Source organism: Dendrobates tinctorius, unplaced genomic scaffold (assembly GCF_039654945.1).
Source record: "Dendrobates tinctorius isolate UK_male_01 unplaced genomic scaffold, ASM3965494v1 ptg000007l, whole genome shotgun sequence".
In the NCBI taxonomy this organism is placed as follows: domain Eukaryota; kingdom Metazoa; phylum Chordata; class Amphibia; order Anura; family Dendrobatidae; genus Dendrobates; species Dendrobates tinctorius.
In genome coordinates, this window is record NW_027361675.1 from 30,368,347 (window position 1) to 30,385,185 (window position 16,839).

At 41.4% G+C, this 16,839-nt stretch overlaps 1 protein-coding gene across 1 annotated transcript in view; it reads left to right on the forward strand.

The window, feature by feature from the left end:
* Nucleotides 1-12,836, forward strand: part of LOC141085972 (uncharacterized) — a 104,155-nt gene extending 91,319 nt beyond the window's left edge. The window contains exons 3-6 of the mRNA XM_073571662.1: nucleotides 336-482; nucleotides 6,933-7,041; nucleotides 7,138-7,250; nucleotides 12,597-12,836. Of these exons, the coding sequence (XP_073427763.1) occupies nucleotides 336-482; nucleotides 6,933-7,041; nucleotides 7,138-7,250; nucleotides 12,597-12,836 (609 nt within the window). The remainder of the gene's footprint in view (nucleotides 1-335; nucleotides 483-6,932; nucleotides 7,042-7,137; nucleotides 7,251-12,596) is intronic.
* Nucleotides 12,837-16,839: the final 4,003 nt, after the last annotated feature.

The window sequence follows — 16,839 nt, forward strand, 5'->3', positions numbered from 1 at the left end:
TTTGTGACCAGTACTGGACTCAGGCAGGGTAAGTAAAACGCAATTTGTGTTTGCTACTAAGGAAACTTATTGGAAACACTTTTCTTAAATGGGGCCAATCCCTTTTAGTAATACAAAAATTGGAAGCCCCTGTAATGACTACACTGCTACATAGAAATATGAAATAGAGTTTTTATTTATTTGTTTTTTAATGTATCCTTTGTGCACTTTGTTGAAATCCGTATGGTACATCAATAAGGGTTTTTATATCAGTGGATTGGTGAAATTAGATTAAAATGTAATTTCACTTTTAAAAAGTAAAAACTATTACATTTTTAACTCCAATTCTTCTGCAGGTATTGAACAGGATTACTGTTGCCTTTGTCAAAAATATACAATTTCTACTTGATGATCCGAAGGAAAGGCAAATGATATTCAAACTCATAGGAAATAACTTCGTACAAAACCATTTTAGTAAATATCCAAATGACCCTGATCTTTTGGTAAGTAATACAAACACTATCATTTATGACAAATGACCTGATATAGATATTATTAAGACGCACATATTTACTGTGGCTTAATTAAGAGCTTATGTTGTTGTGGCCAAGGCCTCTTTCACACTTCAGTTTTTTGACGTCAGTCAAAATCTGTCACTTTTAGAAAAAAACGGATCCACCCATTTTTGGGCGGATCTGTTTTTTCCCCCATTGATTTGCATTAGTGGTGAATTTTGACTGATGGTCGTCTGTTGAGTCCGTTTTTTAACGGATCCGTGAGAATTTTAGCGGCTCCCGGGGCGGACCAGACGGACACTGCAAAGTTTTTTTTGGTTGACGGTCCGCTATTTTTAACTGCGCATGCCTGAAAGGTGAAAGCCGGGAGCAGTTTTAACCCTGAAATGCTGTCCCGGGAGCCGCTAAAATTCTCTTTCTCTCCCGATCTCACCTGAGCTCCCTCGATTCCAATCACGTCCTCAAGATTGCTGGGAGATCGCGGCCATGAAGATTGCAGCGATGATTGCTGCGAGATCGCGGCCAAGAAGATTGCCGCGATGATTGCCGGGAGATCACGGCCTTGAAGATTGTCACAATGATTGCTGCGAGATCGCGGCCATGAAGATTGCCGCGATGATCGCCGCGAGATCGCGGCCATGAGGATTGCCGCGAGATCGTGGCCATGAGGATCGCCGCGCAATCGCGGCCGGCCATGAGATATCGCGGCGATGGGCAATGCCGCGAGATCGCTGCGAACTTCCAACCCGCGGTCCCTTTAAATCACGCCGCTTTACATCTTCCACGGATCCGTACTGCAACGTGGTCCGCTGTCATCCGTACGTCACGAAAGGAGACGGATCAGTTGTTTGGAACCTTTGGCGGATTTCAATTGACCGCCGACGACGGAGGTATGAAACAGGCCTAGCTACTTGAAATCAAGAAGAACGCATTACTCATAAATTTGCTCCCAAGATAATGTCTGATATTCACTATTGCATTATGTACTTGTAAATATCTGATAGCAATTCAGACCTTGGCTTATGTTATGCTGCAAACAACCGGGACTCTCTCATAACGACAGTGTCATTCTGTACCCATTGTCAGTGTTTTACATATTGACAATAAATATTACTACATGCATCCATTGTGGTCCCTTTCTTTAGAATTAGCCAAATGTGTGCGCGTGTGTACATATATATATATACACAGTGTATATATATATATATATATATATACAGTGTATATATATATATATATATATATATATATATATATTGTGGTACAGTAAAGGGTGTTTTACTGGATGGGAGATACATTTCTCCCAGCAGGTTAATATTTGGCCGGGTTTTTCCCTAAAGACAGGACCTGTGATGATGTCATGGTCACGTGATCAGCCCATATGATGTTTACCTCACTTATAGGAGGGGTTATGGGCTATGTAATGGAGGTTGGTGTTTGGCACATGGTGAGTGTGTCTGGAAGTTACAGTCACTAGCAAAGTGCTGGAGGGGAGATATGTTTTGCTGGGACTTCTGGCTTCAGTGATTTGAAACCCAAACATTTTGCTCCAGCACACTAAGTGTTGAGAGAGGTTAATCAACCATCTTGTTTAAAGGCTGAGTTTTTGTGGACAACCATAAGGTTGTCCACCTTATCTCCACCAAAGGGTTTGGTCTGGGGCTTAAATAGTCGGCCTCCAGACGTATTCAGTGCTCAGTGTGTTTGGAAAGAGTAGCTCCAGGAAAGTGCTTGTGTTAGTGCTAAACTGAACCATGTGTTTTTGTTAATCTTGAGCGGGCTGATCCCCGCAAAAGTATGGACTGTGAGATACCATTTTGCTTTGTTTTCCTGTTTTTGCCCTAAGGGCGGTGTTTATTTTACTTCACCATGGCCTATGCTGCATGTACCAAATAAACCAGTGAAGGACTTAAAGAGACGGTCTTCCTATTTCTACCTCCGTGTACCGCTGAGTGAGGTGATCTATCACAATATATGCAGGTGCTTCTCAAAATTAGAATGTCATCAAAAAGTTAATTTATTTCGGTTCTTCAATACAAAAAGTGAAACTTATATAGAGTCATTACAAACAGAGTGATCTATTTCAAGTGTTTATTTCTGTTAATGTTGATGATTAGGTCTTACAGCCAATGAAGACCCAAAAGTCATTATCTCAGTAAATTAGAATACTTTATAACACCAGCTTGAAAAATTATTTTAAAATCTAAAATGTTGGCCTACTGAAATGTATGTTCAGTAAATGTACTCAATACTTGGTTTGGGCTCCTTTGGCATTAATTACTGCATCAATGCGGCGTGGCATGGAGGCGATCAGCCAGTGGCACTGCTGAGGTGTTATAGAAGCCCAGGTTGCTTTGATTGTAGCCTTCAACTTGTCTGCATTGTTGGGTTTGGTGTCTCTCATCTTCCTCTTGACAATACCCCATGGGTTCTCTGTGGGGTTGTAAGGGGAGTTTGCTGGCCAATGAAGCACAGTGATACTGTTGTTTTTAAACCAGGTATTGGTACTTTTGGCAGTGTGGACAGGTGCCAAGTCCTGTTGGAGAATTAAATTTCCATCTCCCAAAAGCTTGTCGGCAGAGGGGAAGCATGAAGTGCTCTAAAATTTCCTTTTAGACGACTGTGCTGATTTTGGCCTTGATAAAACACAGTGGAACTACACCAGCAGATGACATGGCTCCCCAAACCATCACTGATTGTGGAAACTTCACACTAGACCTCAAGCAGCATTTACAAACTCTGGGACCTTGATTTCCAAATGAAATGCAAAATTTCCTTTCATCTGAAAACACCTTGGACCACTGATCAACAGTCCAGTTCTTTTTCTCCTTAACCCAGGTAAGATGCTTCTGGCATTGTCTATGAGTGGCTTGACACAAGGAATGCAACACTTGTAGCCCATGTCATGGATACGTCTGTGTGTGGTGGTTCTTGAAGCAATGACTCCAGCAGCAGTCCACTCCTTGTGAATCTTCCCCAAATTTTTGAATGGCATTTTATTAACAATGCTTTAAATGCTGAGGTTATCCCACTTGCTTGTGCACCATTTTCTACCACACTTTTTCCTTCCATTCAACTTTCCATTAATATGCTTGGGTACGGCACTCTGAACAGCCAGCTTCTTTTGCAATGACTTTTTGTGGCTTACCCTCTCTTGTGGAGTGTGTCAATGACTGCCTTCTGGACATCGCTCAAGTCAGCAGTCTTCCCCATGATTGTGGAGCCTACTGATACCGACTAAGGGACCTTTTTAAATGCTTAGGAAGCCTTTGCAGGTGTTTTTTGTTAATTATTCTAATGTACTGAGATAATGTCTTTTGTGTTTTCATTGGGTGTAAGCCATAATCATCAACATTAACAGAAATAAACACTTGAAATAAATCACTCTGTTTGAAATGACTCTATATATGAGTTTCACATTTTGTATTGAAGAACTGAAATAAATTAACTTTTTGTTGATGTTCTAATTTAGTGCGAAGCACCTGTATGTGGAAGCATTCAGGTATGTTGCAACAGACTGGTGATTTGCAAGTATTAAATGTGAATTCAATATTTCTAGTCATTGTAAAAGATATGTTAAATGTGGCAGAATTTTTGCTTAATTATCACAAAAACTCATATGTCTTTAAAACTTAAGATTTTAAGCACTTTTTGCATTTTGCACTTCAATCTTAATGCGGATGCGTGTATACAAAAATATCCAAAGATATGCCAAGTTCAGTCCAACATGAGACACTGTGTACAGGCATTAACATCCCTGTCCCCACTGGGGCTTACAATCGAAATTCCCTATCAGAAAGTCTTTGGAGTGTGGGAGGAAACCTACTCAAACATAGGAAGAACATATTTGAAACCAGGACCCCAGTTCTGCAAGGGTATAGTGCTAATCAGAAGTGCTTTTAGGTTTTCCAGGACCCGGGGCAAGAATTCAGTTTGGCTTCCCCCTTACCCCAGGCACATTTGCGATTTGCACACTTAATCATGCGCCAACGAGCTGCTCTCCCTATTTCACTTGTTCAGTGAAAAACTGAGCAAAGCAGCAAGAGAGAAGTTAATTGTCACGTGACCATAAGTATGAAATTCACATATGATTGAAGTGACCATGTAATGAGTGCTGGAACCTGCATTCAGAGCTGAATCCTGACAGTGAGTATATTACACACTGTTAGGATTGGCTACAGAGCTTAATTTTATAACTAAAGGGCTTGTCCGGGTTTGAGAGGAAGGTCTGCAGTCACTCTATATTATTGCAGGCTGCTGAATTCTCACAGCGCATGCACCGCACACTTTTAGGATTCTCTCTTGCAAGAGTGTACTGTCATGTCAGCACAACTATGCAATTTGCATACTCCTGGCCACATTCCAACTAGACCTGTCTGGCTTGCTCAATTCATTTTCATTGAGTGGGGCCACACATGTCTAGTTGGCACGTGACTGCATAAATGCAAATCGCCGACACCAGAGAATCCTGACAGCATTCAGTGCCTACTGTGAGAATTAAGATGCCTGTAGTCACAAAGAATGACTGCAGACTCATCACAAACTTGTACAACATCTTTAGTGCTCCTAACATAAATAAAAATATGAGAATTAGTCAGTATCACAAAAAAACAATTATATCCAGGCACCCTATAGATTATGTTTTCTCTGATTGGAGTTATTCTCTTTCTTTTCTTCATCTTGTCCAGACACCATGATTTATTTATTTTTTATTTATTTTACTCATTTATATATCACCATTAATTCCACAGTGCTGAAGTACCAGGATGCAAACAAAGGGAGAACAAACAAACTCCTTGCATTTGTTGTCCTTGGTTGGATTTGAACCCAGGACCCCAGCGCTGCAAAGCTGTAGTGCTAACCACTGAGTCACTGTGCTGCCATGATGGTTTTTCTCATACCCAGCTCATCTCTACAGACTTACATCTTCTCCGGTCTTCTGCAGTACATCCCCACACGATATCTTTACAAACAGCAGTGTTATTATAATGCTTCTGAATACAAATATCTGCCCTCTTCTGAGCACCTGAATAAATAATTGCCCCTCACTATATTCCCTAGACAAAATATGACCCCATATTGTCCCTCTTATGGTACATGCTCTCCACACTGCCCTCTCCTTTCCATACTGGGCCCTCTCTTCACACTGTCCTCTCACACTGTGTCCCCTCTATAGGGTCCAGTCTCTGTACTGTGCCCCCTCACCACACTCCCCTTCCTTGGCATACTATCCCTCCTGGTTGTGCCCTTACTTTGTCCCCCATGCTACCCACCACATGCACTACCCAGTCTTTATTTTGTGCCCACTTACGCTTTTCTTCCTCCATACTGTCTTCTCACATTATTCCCCTTAAAAATCTCCTCACACATTTCCCCATCCCTCCTCATACTGTCTCCTCTCACATCCCCCTTGCTAACCATACTATCTCCTCATATATTTACCCTCTCACTCTCCATACTGCCCTCTCACTCATCCCCCCGACTCCTCATACTGTGTCTGCACCTATCCCATCACCCTCGTTCCCCAAACTGTGTCCACATACGTTTTCCCCTCTCTACTCATATTGTGTCTGAACCCATTCCCCCACTCACCATACTTTGACTACGCTCATTCCCTCCCTGTCTCCACATGCTGTATTCACATACATTCCCTCCCCTTTATCCATACTGCATTCACCCCCATTCTTCCCATTCTGTGTCCACACCAATCCCCTCACAAACTGTATCTGCACCCATCCTTCTCATACATTCCCCTCCTCGCTCCTCATACTGTGTCCATACCCACTTCCCACTCATCATACTGCATCTGCACCCATCCTCCCAATCACTATGCTGTGTCCACACCCTTTCCCCCACTCACCATATTGTGTCTGCACCCATCCCCTATACTGTTTTCTCATACATGCCCCCCATCTCATCCATTGGTCCTCATACTGTGTCTTCAAATTTCTCCCGCTCCCCATATTTTGTCTGCACTCATCCCATCCTTGCTCCCCACACCTGTGTCCTCAAATCTTCTCCCTTTACACTAAATTTCACCGACCCTAACCCCGTTACAATAAATCTCCCCCAACCCTCTTCCAAATGTCCCCCCCCGGTTACACTGATCATGCTGCTGACGTCGCTCTGACCCGGTGGTCAGAGCTTCAATTCTACTCATGATTGAAAGACGCAACTACAATTGTTCACTGGGAACCGTTGGCTGCAGCTTCTGTGAGCCGGCTGTCAGCTTGACAGCCGGTTCAGAGACTGTCCGACTCCCACTCTGGGTGGTGGCAAAATGCAGCCGCCGGGGGGGACACACCTTGGACCGCCGCGTTAGACTAATCGCTGAGCCAAAGTTTCAAGACTGAGTTTATGCTGACCAAATATTATAGAGGAATAGTAAATTTGCCCCATTTCTTTTTACTTATTACTGTCCTTTTCTTTCACATTCAGCACCCTCCAAACATGAGTAAGGTGGAGCATGCAAGAATGGAAAAAAAAGTGAAGCTGAGCCTGTGGGAACAGTGGACAAAATCAGCCCAACAATCTGGATGCACTACAGGTTTCAGTGATATATTCATTATGCAGTAGTATCTTCGCCTAATGTACAAAATAATGGAATATTAGCTTATGTGAAACATTTCTATTATTTCTTTAGATGATGACACAACAGAGGTCTCAGCAGAAATGACAAGTTTTATAAATCACACTTTCCAGCTAGTTGAGAATGCAATGGATTTATTTTTAGCCCAATGTGAAACCAAAGAGAAGGTAAACAAATTAATTGTTTATTTAAAGGTTACATACATCTTTTTCATTGTACCAACTGAATCTGTCCCTTTTCATGGCCAATCTGTTCCTCTTTTTTTGAGTCTACAGAGGGGGATACTCTAGACTTAAAGTGTTTCAAAAAACCCGAGGATGTTTGCACTAATTCCCCGTCTCTTTCCTTCATCTCTTTCATAAAACACATCTCCTTCTGAGCTTTCGATATGATTACCAGTAAATGACCAGCCTTCTCCCCCTCTTCAAAATATTTTTTATTTTTGGAAAAAATTGTTTATTGCCCACTTTGGTTAACAAATGTTTTGCTTGCTGGTGTTCAGCTTTTTTTTTAAGCTAGTTTGGTAGTCATCAATTAAATATAAATTTTCAGCTTTTTGTACCTCCATCTTAAGTGTTTTTTCAAATGATCTGAAGGCATTCTTAAGCCCGCTTAGTTATTTAACCCCTTCACTCCGAGCCATTTTCATTGTTTTTGTTTTTTGCTCCCTTTCTTCCAAAAGCCATCATTTTTTATTTTTCCTTCAATATGGCCGTGTAAAGGGCTTGTTTTTTGCGGGACGAGTTGTACTTTTGAACAACATTATTGATTTTACCATATAATGTACTGGAAAACGGAAAAAAATCCCAAGTGCGGTGAAATTGCAGAAAATGGCACAATTGTTATTTTTTTTTAACCATGTTCACTAAATGCTAAAACTGACCTGCCATTATGATTCTCCAGGTCATTATGAGTTCACAGACACCAAACATGTCTAGGTTCTTTTTTTGTATTTAAGTGGTGAAAAATATATCAAACTTTGTAAAAAAAAAAAAGCTCCATTTTCCAAGACCCGTAGCGCCTCCATTTTTACTGATCTTGGGTTGAGCGAGGGCTTGTTTTTTGCACGCCAAGCTGACGTTTTTATCGATGCCATAGATACAATGTTTTGGTGACCAAAAAAATTAATTCTGACGTCTTCATTTTTTTTCTTGTTATGCTGTTTACTGATTGGATTAATTATTTTATATTTTGATAGATTGATAGTTTCTGAACACAGCATATCAAATATGTGTATTTTTCATATTTTTATTGTTTTATTTTGAATGGGGCAAAAGTAGGTTTATTGAACTTTTATATTTTTAAAACCTTTTTTTCTATTTTTAACTTGCTTCAATAGTCTCCTTAGACTTGAAGCTGCAACATTCTGATCTCTTGTGCTACACATAGAAGGGCTTCAGCCCTGCTATGTGTAGCAGAAATGCTCATCCGCTATGAGCGCCGGCCATGGGGCGGCGCTTATAGCAGATCGGCAATGACAACCACAGGGAACTCCTGCAGACTCCTGTTGTCATGCCAACACATCGCTACACCCCGCGATCATGTGCCAGGCACCGATGGGTGGGGTTAGTGATGCGCTCCCGGCGTGGCCATGTTAAATGCCGCTGTCAGAGATTGACAGCGGTTTTTAACATGTTAACAACTGTTAGGGGCACATGACATCTGATCAAGTCAGCTGTCATGTGCCGGAAAAGATGTGGGCTCAGCGTCGAAGCCTACATCAAAGGGGGATACACAACATATGACGTATACCAAAAGAGGTTTACAGTATGCACTCATCTGTCATATATCAAGTAGGTGTTGTCTGTCTTGCCCAAGTATCTCAAAGGCATCATTCATTCTGCTCCAGCCATGCAAGGGCATCTTTTAACGTTACAAAGAAATAAGTGGAGTTTATTTCTACCACCCTAAGCCTTGTAGGGTATAACATTGAGTAAGGCACATTTATTTGGTGAAGCTTCCATTTAATGTCCAGGAATTACCTCTTTTTTACTGGACCTCGACTGAATAATCAGGAAATAAGGAGATCTTGTGTCCATCCAGTGATAAGTCAGGAATATTTCTCGCCATACGGAGTATTATATCCATGTCTCTAGTGTAGGATCTTCATGAACACTGTACGTGGAGGGCTACCTGGGGAAAGTGGCCTAGTTGGACCATGATGGGCACGTTTGATAGCAAATAAGGGGGTCAGGTTGTCTTTCCCAAATGTTTTTAGTATCCAGTCTTCAAAAAATTCAGTGGGCCTATTTCCTTCTGCTTTCTCAGGTGCCCCCACAAAATCTATGTTATTCCAGTTTAACCGGTTTTACAAATCATCCTGGAACATTTTAAGCCTCTCCCATGCTGTTGTATGACTTCCTTTTTAGGCCGGAGCGCATCATCCATTTCACTTATGCTCTCCTCTATTTCAGTGGTCTTTCAGTCTGTTTATATCATGTCTCACAATGGTCACCTCCTCTTTAATGCACCTCTCTTGAAATACATTATTATTTAGGGATTTATAGCATAGTCCTATTGCTGACATCATATCAGTGAGAAAAAACACAAAAATTGAGCTTGGTTTGAGTTGGTACACATGCAGCATATAAATGCATGTTCACATGGCCAAAAAGCATACAAAACCTACAAAAGACAAAATGAAAAAAACCCTGCTATAATTAAATAAGTAAAAAGCAAAAGTGCATTTAAATCATACAGAGTTCTTAGTAATACTGTATTTGATCAAACATGGCATAAAAGCCGTCCCACCATCGACAAGGTGACTCTGTGGTCAGGACGGTCCTACACTGCCTAGTATTAATAACCTTATCATGTGTCAAAGTTGACGTCTGTGTGAATAAGGGCAGACAAGGACCGGGTCCCAACCACTGGACACTGCTTTTTACTCATTTAATTATAGCAGGGTTTTTTTCATTTTGTCTTTTGTAGGTTTTGTATGCTTTTTGGCCATGTGAACATGCATTTATATGCTGCATGTGTACCAACTCAAACCAAGCTCAATTTTTGTGTTTTTTCTTTGTATTTTTGCATTCTGTGCAAGCTGACGTGTGGCCTCCCTCTCCTGAGCTGGAAATTGTATTTTAAGGCTTCTCCTGACTGGTGTCCAGGGGTTGGGACCCGGTCCTTGACTGCCCTTATTCACACAGACGTCAACTTTGACACATGATAAGGTTATTAATACTAGACAGTATAGGACCGCCCCGACCACAGAGTCACCTTGTCGATGGTGGGATGGCTTTTATGCTATGTTTGATCAAATACAGTATTACTAAGAACTCTGTATGATTTAAATGCACTTTTGCTTTTTACTTATTTAATTATAGCAGGGTTTTTTTTCATTTTGTCTTTTGTAGGTTTTGTATCATATCAGTGAGAGTAGACTCTATAGTGGTAGGGTCAGACTTCTGTCCAGGTTCATCCTGTGAGGATCCCTGCACCTTCAGACCTGCAGCCTGGCTTATGTCAGAGTCCTCATTGACAGTATGTAGGGTGATCATCATATCTTTCTGTGCTGATTGTGCAGGCCATTTTACTGGCTGTGCCTGTGGCTGTGATCACTGCGTAGGCTCTCCTCTGGAGCTCCTTCCCTCATCCAGGGAAGTGGACCTGGCAAAACTCTCAAGCCTCGTTGTGGCTTCTTTTTGATGTATGGCCGTCTGTCCTGCTTTTACTTCAGGTGCAGACGCCGCGTCGCTATCTTGGATCTCCTGCTCAGCTTCCTTAGACATCCCTCCTTCTTGTCATTTTTGCATCTCCCCACCACAAAAAGTTACTGGAACGTACTGCTCTCACCAGTGAGTGATTACGGTGCGGGCGCTGCTGATTAGCATGGCTGAGCTGCGCGTAGCACATCATAACAGGATGATAGTCTCGGAGAGCTCAGGGATCACCCCCTCTCACATTGAGCGCCAGCCACGCCCCCCATTCCTCCTTTAGGCCACGTGCACACGTTCAGTATTTGGTCAGTATTTTACATCATTATTTGTAAGCCAAAATCAGGAGTGGAACAATCAAAGGAAAAGTATAATAGAAACACATGCACCGCTTCTGCATTTTTCACCCACACCTGGTTTTGGCTTACTAATACTGATGTAAAATACTGATCAAATATTGCACATTTGAATGTGGCCTAACTGAGAAATCAGCGTTTGAATTTATATGAAAATCAGCCTGTAAATCTGAAGCTTCTGTCACTCCAGCTCTATTTCCCACACTGCATTGTCTCCTCCTGCTTAACTGACCGTTTCTTTGACTGAAGTTACAACATAGAAGAGGCTGTCAGTCAAGCAGAAGGAGGTGGTGCTGGGTGGGAACAGAGCTAGAGTGACGGAATCTTTACCTTAGTCCTACAGCCTAATTTGCATATCAATTTAAATTCTGCTTTCTTAATGAAAGGTTAATAACAGGAACAGAATGGCCATTTAAAGATATTTGTGGACTTGTTTTTGAAAGAACACTACAAAGAGTTTTGATAGTAAAATCCTGCTGACAGATTCCCTTTAAGCAAATTTTAAATAAAACTGGATTAAAAATGATCTATAATTCTGAGTCTACAGTTCATATGCAAATCTATGTCTCTCCGAGGTTACAGACAACAAACAAACTGTGTAGTTTGATTCTATTTCTTGGTAGCCTATACTCAGAAAGTTGGCATGAAGTAGAGGAAGGATGGAAGGGAGTACAAATGCAAAAACAGACTTTATACAGTCCCTAGACACAACATACATAGGTCTACATTTATGCTGTAGACACAAAGCTACCGTATTTTGCGGATTATAAGATGCACCAGATTATAAAATGCTCACCAAATTTTGGGGAGTAATTTTTTTTTTTTTAAATAAAATGGTGGTGCGTCTTATAATCCATTTTTACGGTAGCTTACCTGGGTGTGGGGGACCGCACTTTTCATGTTTTTCAATACTGTGGACTCCAAGAATATAGTCACTGGAGGTGGTGCATTCACAATTGATATCTCGGTGCCAAGATCTCAATCTGCGCATGCGCCACCTCCTGCAGCCATTTTCCCAGATTCCACCGCATTGAAAAGCATGGAAAGTTCGGGGTCTCTGGGCTTTGTCAAATTGTCGGCGAAGCCCCCGAACTGCAGTACACAACCTTCTACCAGTCTGGGGCCCGTAGCATCACCCCACTCTTGCCGCCGCCACCACCAGAAGTTTCCTGCAGCAGCAACCCCGAGACACAGCTCCACCGCAGCTGGTAAGCTACATTTGGTTTATAAGACGCACCCCCATTTGCCCCCCACATTTGGGGAAAAAGTGTGTCTTGTAGTCCAAAAAATAAGGTATATTTCAAAGTTGCTTTATTTTTTACTGTAGATGTACTGGCAGCATAAAATATACTCTAACTAGATTATCTGGCTCATGAAAAAATTTACAAAATGCTCAGAATGGGTTAAAAAAAAATTAGTGAAGCAATACTAAACTCACCATCCACTGCTGCTCCTACCCTGATCTAAACATATCATCTTATGCAACCAATATTTATTGTAGTTTCAGAGCCATAGAATGGATGAAGACTTTGTATCTTGGAGATTATTCTCAAGGAAACGGCCAACATCGGTTGAAAGTAAAGATCTGCATTTAGCCATAAGCAGAACGGAAACATTTCCATCTAACAGTAATAAAGATATTCTATTTACTTATTCTAGTGCATTATTTAAATGCGGTGTTGGTCTTATGTTGGTAAAAGAGTTGTCCCATAAAGTACTGGAGGTACACAAATGTTTATGAAGTGACAGATCTTTGTTTTACTGTTATTAGTTGTCACTCTAAAGAGAACCTGACAACACCATTTTGCAAGTTAAAGTAAGGACATAGCCATAATGGGGGCTGTAATACAGTTTAAATCGATACCTTTGGTGAAGAAATCTGCTTTGTGGTCCTTCTTTATCAGCATTTTATGTTTTCGGGTAATGAGATTTTGGTGCACAGGGGCCGGACTGTGCATTATGTCTTCTCCTTCTTCCCCGGGTACTCCACCTGCCTCTGGTCTTTGAATAACAAGTCACTTCCTCCTGTTTGAAATTTCGTACCAGCCCCATCATTGTGCCATTTGCGGTCTCAAATGAACGATATCTTTTAGAGATGTCATTGAACCAAGATCTCAATCTGCGGGAATGAAGAACAGCCAAGAAATCAATGTACGACAATGACGGCGTTGGTTCGAAATTTTAAACTGGAAGCATGTCACTGAAAAACCAGAGAGAATCCAAACAACCCTGAGGATAGGGAAAAAAGGAAACAACGCCGCACATGATCTAAGTGCAGTAGAAACTAGGTGTAAATTGCACACTTATATAATTGCACTCACCTAGTCAAAAGTGAAAATGAAGCATTGAAAGGGGATCCGACAGGAATCCAAGGGGAACGGTCTGCAGCTCAGCCGACTGGGCACACGGAAAAGGCCCTCAGACATTTGTGGTAAAACAATAGATAGCAAATACAGCAAAAAATGCCAATATCAGTCCGAAATGACAAATATTTCTCATCCAAATTTACAGTATATAGCAGCAAATGAGATAAAATATAGCTTTTAACCCCTTCACCCCCAAGGGTGGTTTGCACGTTCATGACCGGGCCAATTTTTACAATTCTGACCACTGTACCTTTATGAGGTCATAACTCTGGAACGCTTCCATGGATCCCGGTGATTCTGACATTGTTTTCTCGTGACATATTGTACTTCATGTTAGTGGTAAAATTTCATTCAAATAACTTGCGTTTATTTGTGAAAAAAACGGAAATTTGGCAAAAATTTTGAAAATTTCGCAATTTTCCAACTTTGAATTTTTATGCCCTTAAATCACAGAGATACGGCACACAAAAACTTGATAACTAACATTTCCCACATGTTTACTTTACATCAGCACAATTTTGGAACCAAAATTTTTTTTTGTTAGGAAGTTATAAGGGTTAAAAGTTGACCAGCGATTTCTGATTTTTCAACACCATTTTATTTTTAGGACCACATCACATTTGAAGCCACTTTGAGGGGTCTATATGATAGAAAATACCCAAAAGTGACACCATTCTAAAAACTGCACCCCTTAAGGTGCTCAAAACCACATTCAAGAAGTTTATTAACCCTTTAGGTGCGTCACAGGAATTTTTTTGAATATTTAAAAAAAAATGAACATCTACCTTTTTTTTAACAAAAAAATACTTCAGATTCAATTTTTTTTATTTTACCAAGGGTAACAGGAGAAATTGGACTGCAAAAGTTATTGTGCAGTTTGTCCTGAGTACGCTGATACCTGATTTGTGGGGGGGAACGACCGTTTCGGCGCATGGCAGAGCTCAGAATGGAAGGAGCGCCGTTTGACTTTTTCAATGCAAAATTGGCTGGAATTCAGATCGGACACCGTGTCACGTTTGGAGAGTCCCTGATGTACCTAAACAGTGGAAACCCCCTACAAGTGACCCCATTTTGGAAACTAGACCCCCCAAGGAACTTATCTAGATATGTGGTGAGAAGTTTGAACCCACAAGGGCTTTACAGAAGTTTATAACGTACAGCGGTACAATTAAAAAATCATATTTTTTCCACAATAATGATCTTTTCACCCCAATTTTTATTTTCCCAAGGGTAACAGGACCCTAAAAGTTATTGTGCAATTTGTCCTGAGTACGCTGATACCCCACATGTGGGGGTAAACCACTATTTGGGCGCATGGCAGAGCTTGGAAGGGAAGCAGCGCCATTTGACGTTTTTGGCTGGAATTGAGATCGGACACCATGTCGCGATTGGAAAACCCCTGATGTACCAAAACAGTGGAAACCCCCCACAAATGACACCATTTTGGAAACTAGACCCCCTAAGGAACTTATCTAGATGTGTGGTGAGAACTTTGAACCCCCAAGGGCTTCACAGAAGTTTATAACATACAGCCGTACAATTAAAAAATCATATTTTTTCCACAAAAATGATCTTTTCACCCTCAATTCTTATTTTTCCAAGGGTAACAGGACCTAAAAGTTATTGTGCAATTTGTCCTGAGTACGCTGATACCCCACATGTGGGGGTAAACCACTATTTGGGAGCATGGCAGAGCTCGGAAGGGAAGCAGCGCCATTTGACGTTTTTGGCTGGAATTGAGATCGGACACCATGTCGCGATTGGAAAACCCCTGATGTACCAAAACAGTGGAAACCCCCCACAAATGACACCATTTTGGAAACTAGACCCCCTAAGGAACTTATCTAGATGTGTGGTGAGAACTTTGAACCCCCAAGGGCTTCACAGAAGTTTATAACATACAGCCGTACAATTAAAAAATCATATTTTTTCCACAAAAATGATCTTTTCACCCTCAATTCTTATTTTTCCAAGGGTAACAGCACCCTAAACGTTATTGTGCAATTTGTCCTGAGTACGCTGATACCCCACATGTGGGGGTAAACCACTATTTGGGCACATGGCAGAGCTCGGAAGGGAAGCAGCGCCATTTGACGTTTTTGGCTGGAATTGAGATCGGACACCATGTCGCGATTGGAAAACCCCTGATGTACCTAAACAGTGGAAACCCCCCACAAATGACACCATTTTGTAAACTAGACCCCCCAAGGAACTTATCTAGATGTGTGGTGAGCACTTTGAACCCCCCAGTGCTTCACAGAAGTTTATAACGCCCGGGCGTGAAAATAAAAAATTCGTATTTTTTCCACAAACATGATCTTTTAGTCACTATTTTTTTATTTTCCCAAGGGTAACAGGAGAAATTGGACCCCAAAAGTTGTTGTCCAATTTGTCCTGAGTACGCTGACACCCCATATGTGGGAGAAAACTACTGTATGGACACACGTCAGGGATCGGAAGGGAAGTAGTGACGTTTTGAAATGCAGACTTTGATGGAATGGTCTGCGGGTGTCATGTTGCCTTTGGAGAGCCCCTAATGTACCTAAACAGTGGAAACACCCACAAATGACCCCATTTTGGAAACAAGACCCCCTAAGGAACTTATCTAGATGTGTGGTGAGCACTTTGAACCCCCAAGGGCTTCACAGAAGTTTATAACGCTCGGACGTGAAAAGAAAAAAATCATTTTTTTCTACAAAAATGATATTTTTGCCCCCAATTTTTATTTTCCTAAGGGTAACAGGAGAAATTGGACCCCAAAAATTGTTTTGCAATTTGTCCTGAGTAGGCTGATACCCTACATGTGGGGGTAAAATACTGTTTGGGCGCATGGCAGAGCTTGGAAGGGAAGGAGCACCATTTGACTTTTTCAACTCAGAATTGGCTGGAATTGAGATCAGACGCAATGTTGCATTTGGAGAGCCCCTGATGTGCCCAAACAGTGGAAACCCCCCAATTCTAACTCCAACCCGAACCCCAACACACCCCTAACCCTAATCTCAGCCCTAACCCTAGCCCTAACCCTAGCCCTAACCCTAATGGAAAAATGGAAATAAATACATTTTTTTTATTTTATTATTTTTCCCTAACTAAGGGGGTGATAACGGGGGGTTTGATTTACTATTTATGGCGGTTTTTATGTTTGGCAGCTGTCGCACGCTAAAAGACGCTTTTTATTGTAAAAATAGTTTTTGCATCACCACATATTGAGAGCTATAATTTTTCCGTATTTTGACCCACCGAGTCATGTGAGGTCTTATATTTTGCGGGACGAGTTGACGTTTTTATTGGTACCATTTTCGGGCACGTGACATTTTTTGATCGCTTTTTATTCCGATTTTTGGGACGCAGAATGAACAAAAACCAGCGTTTCATGAA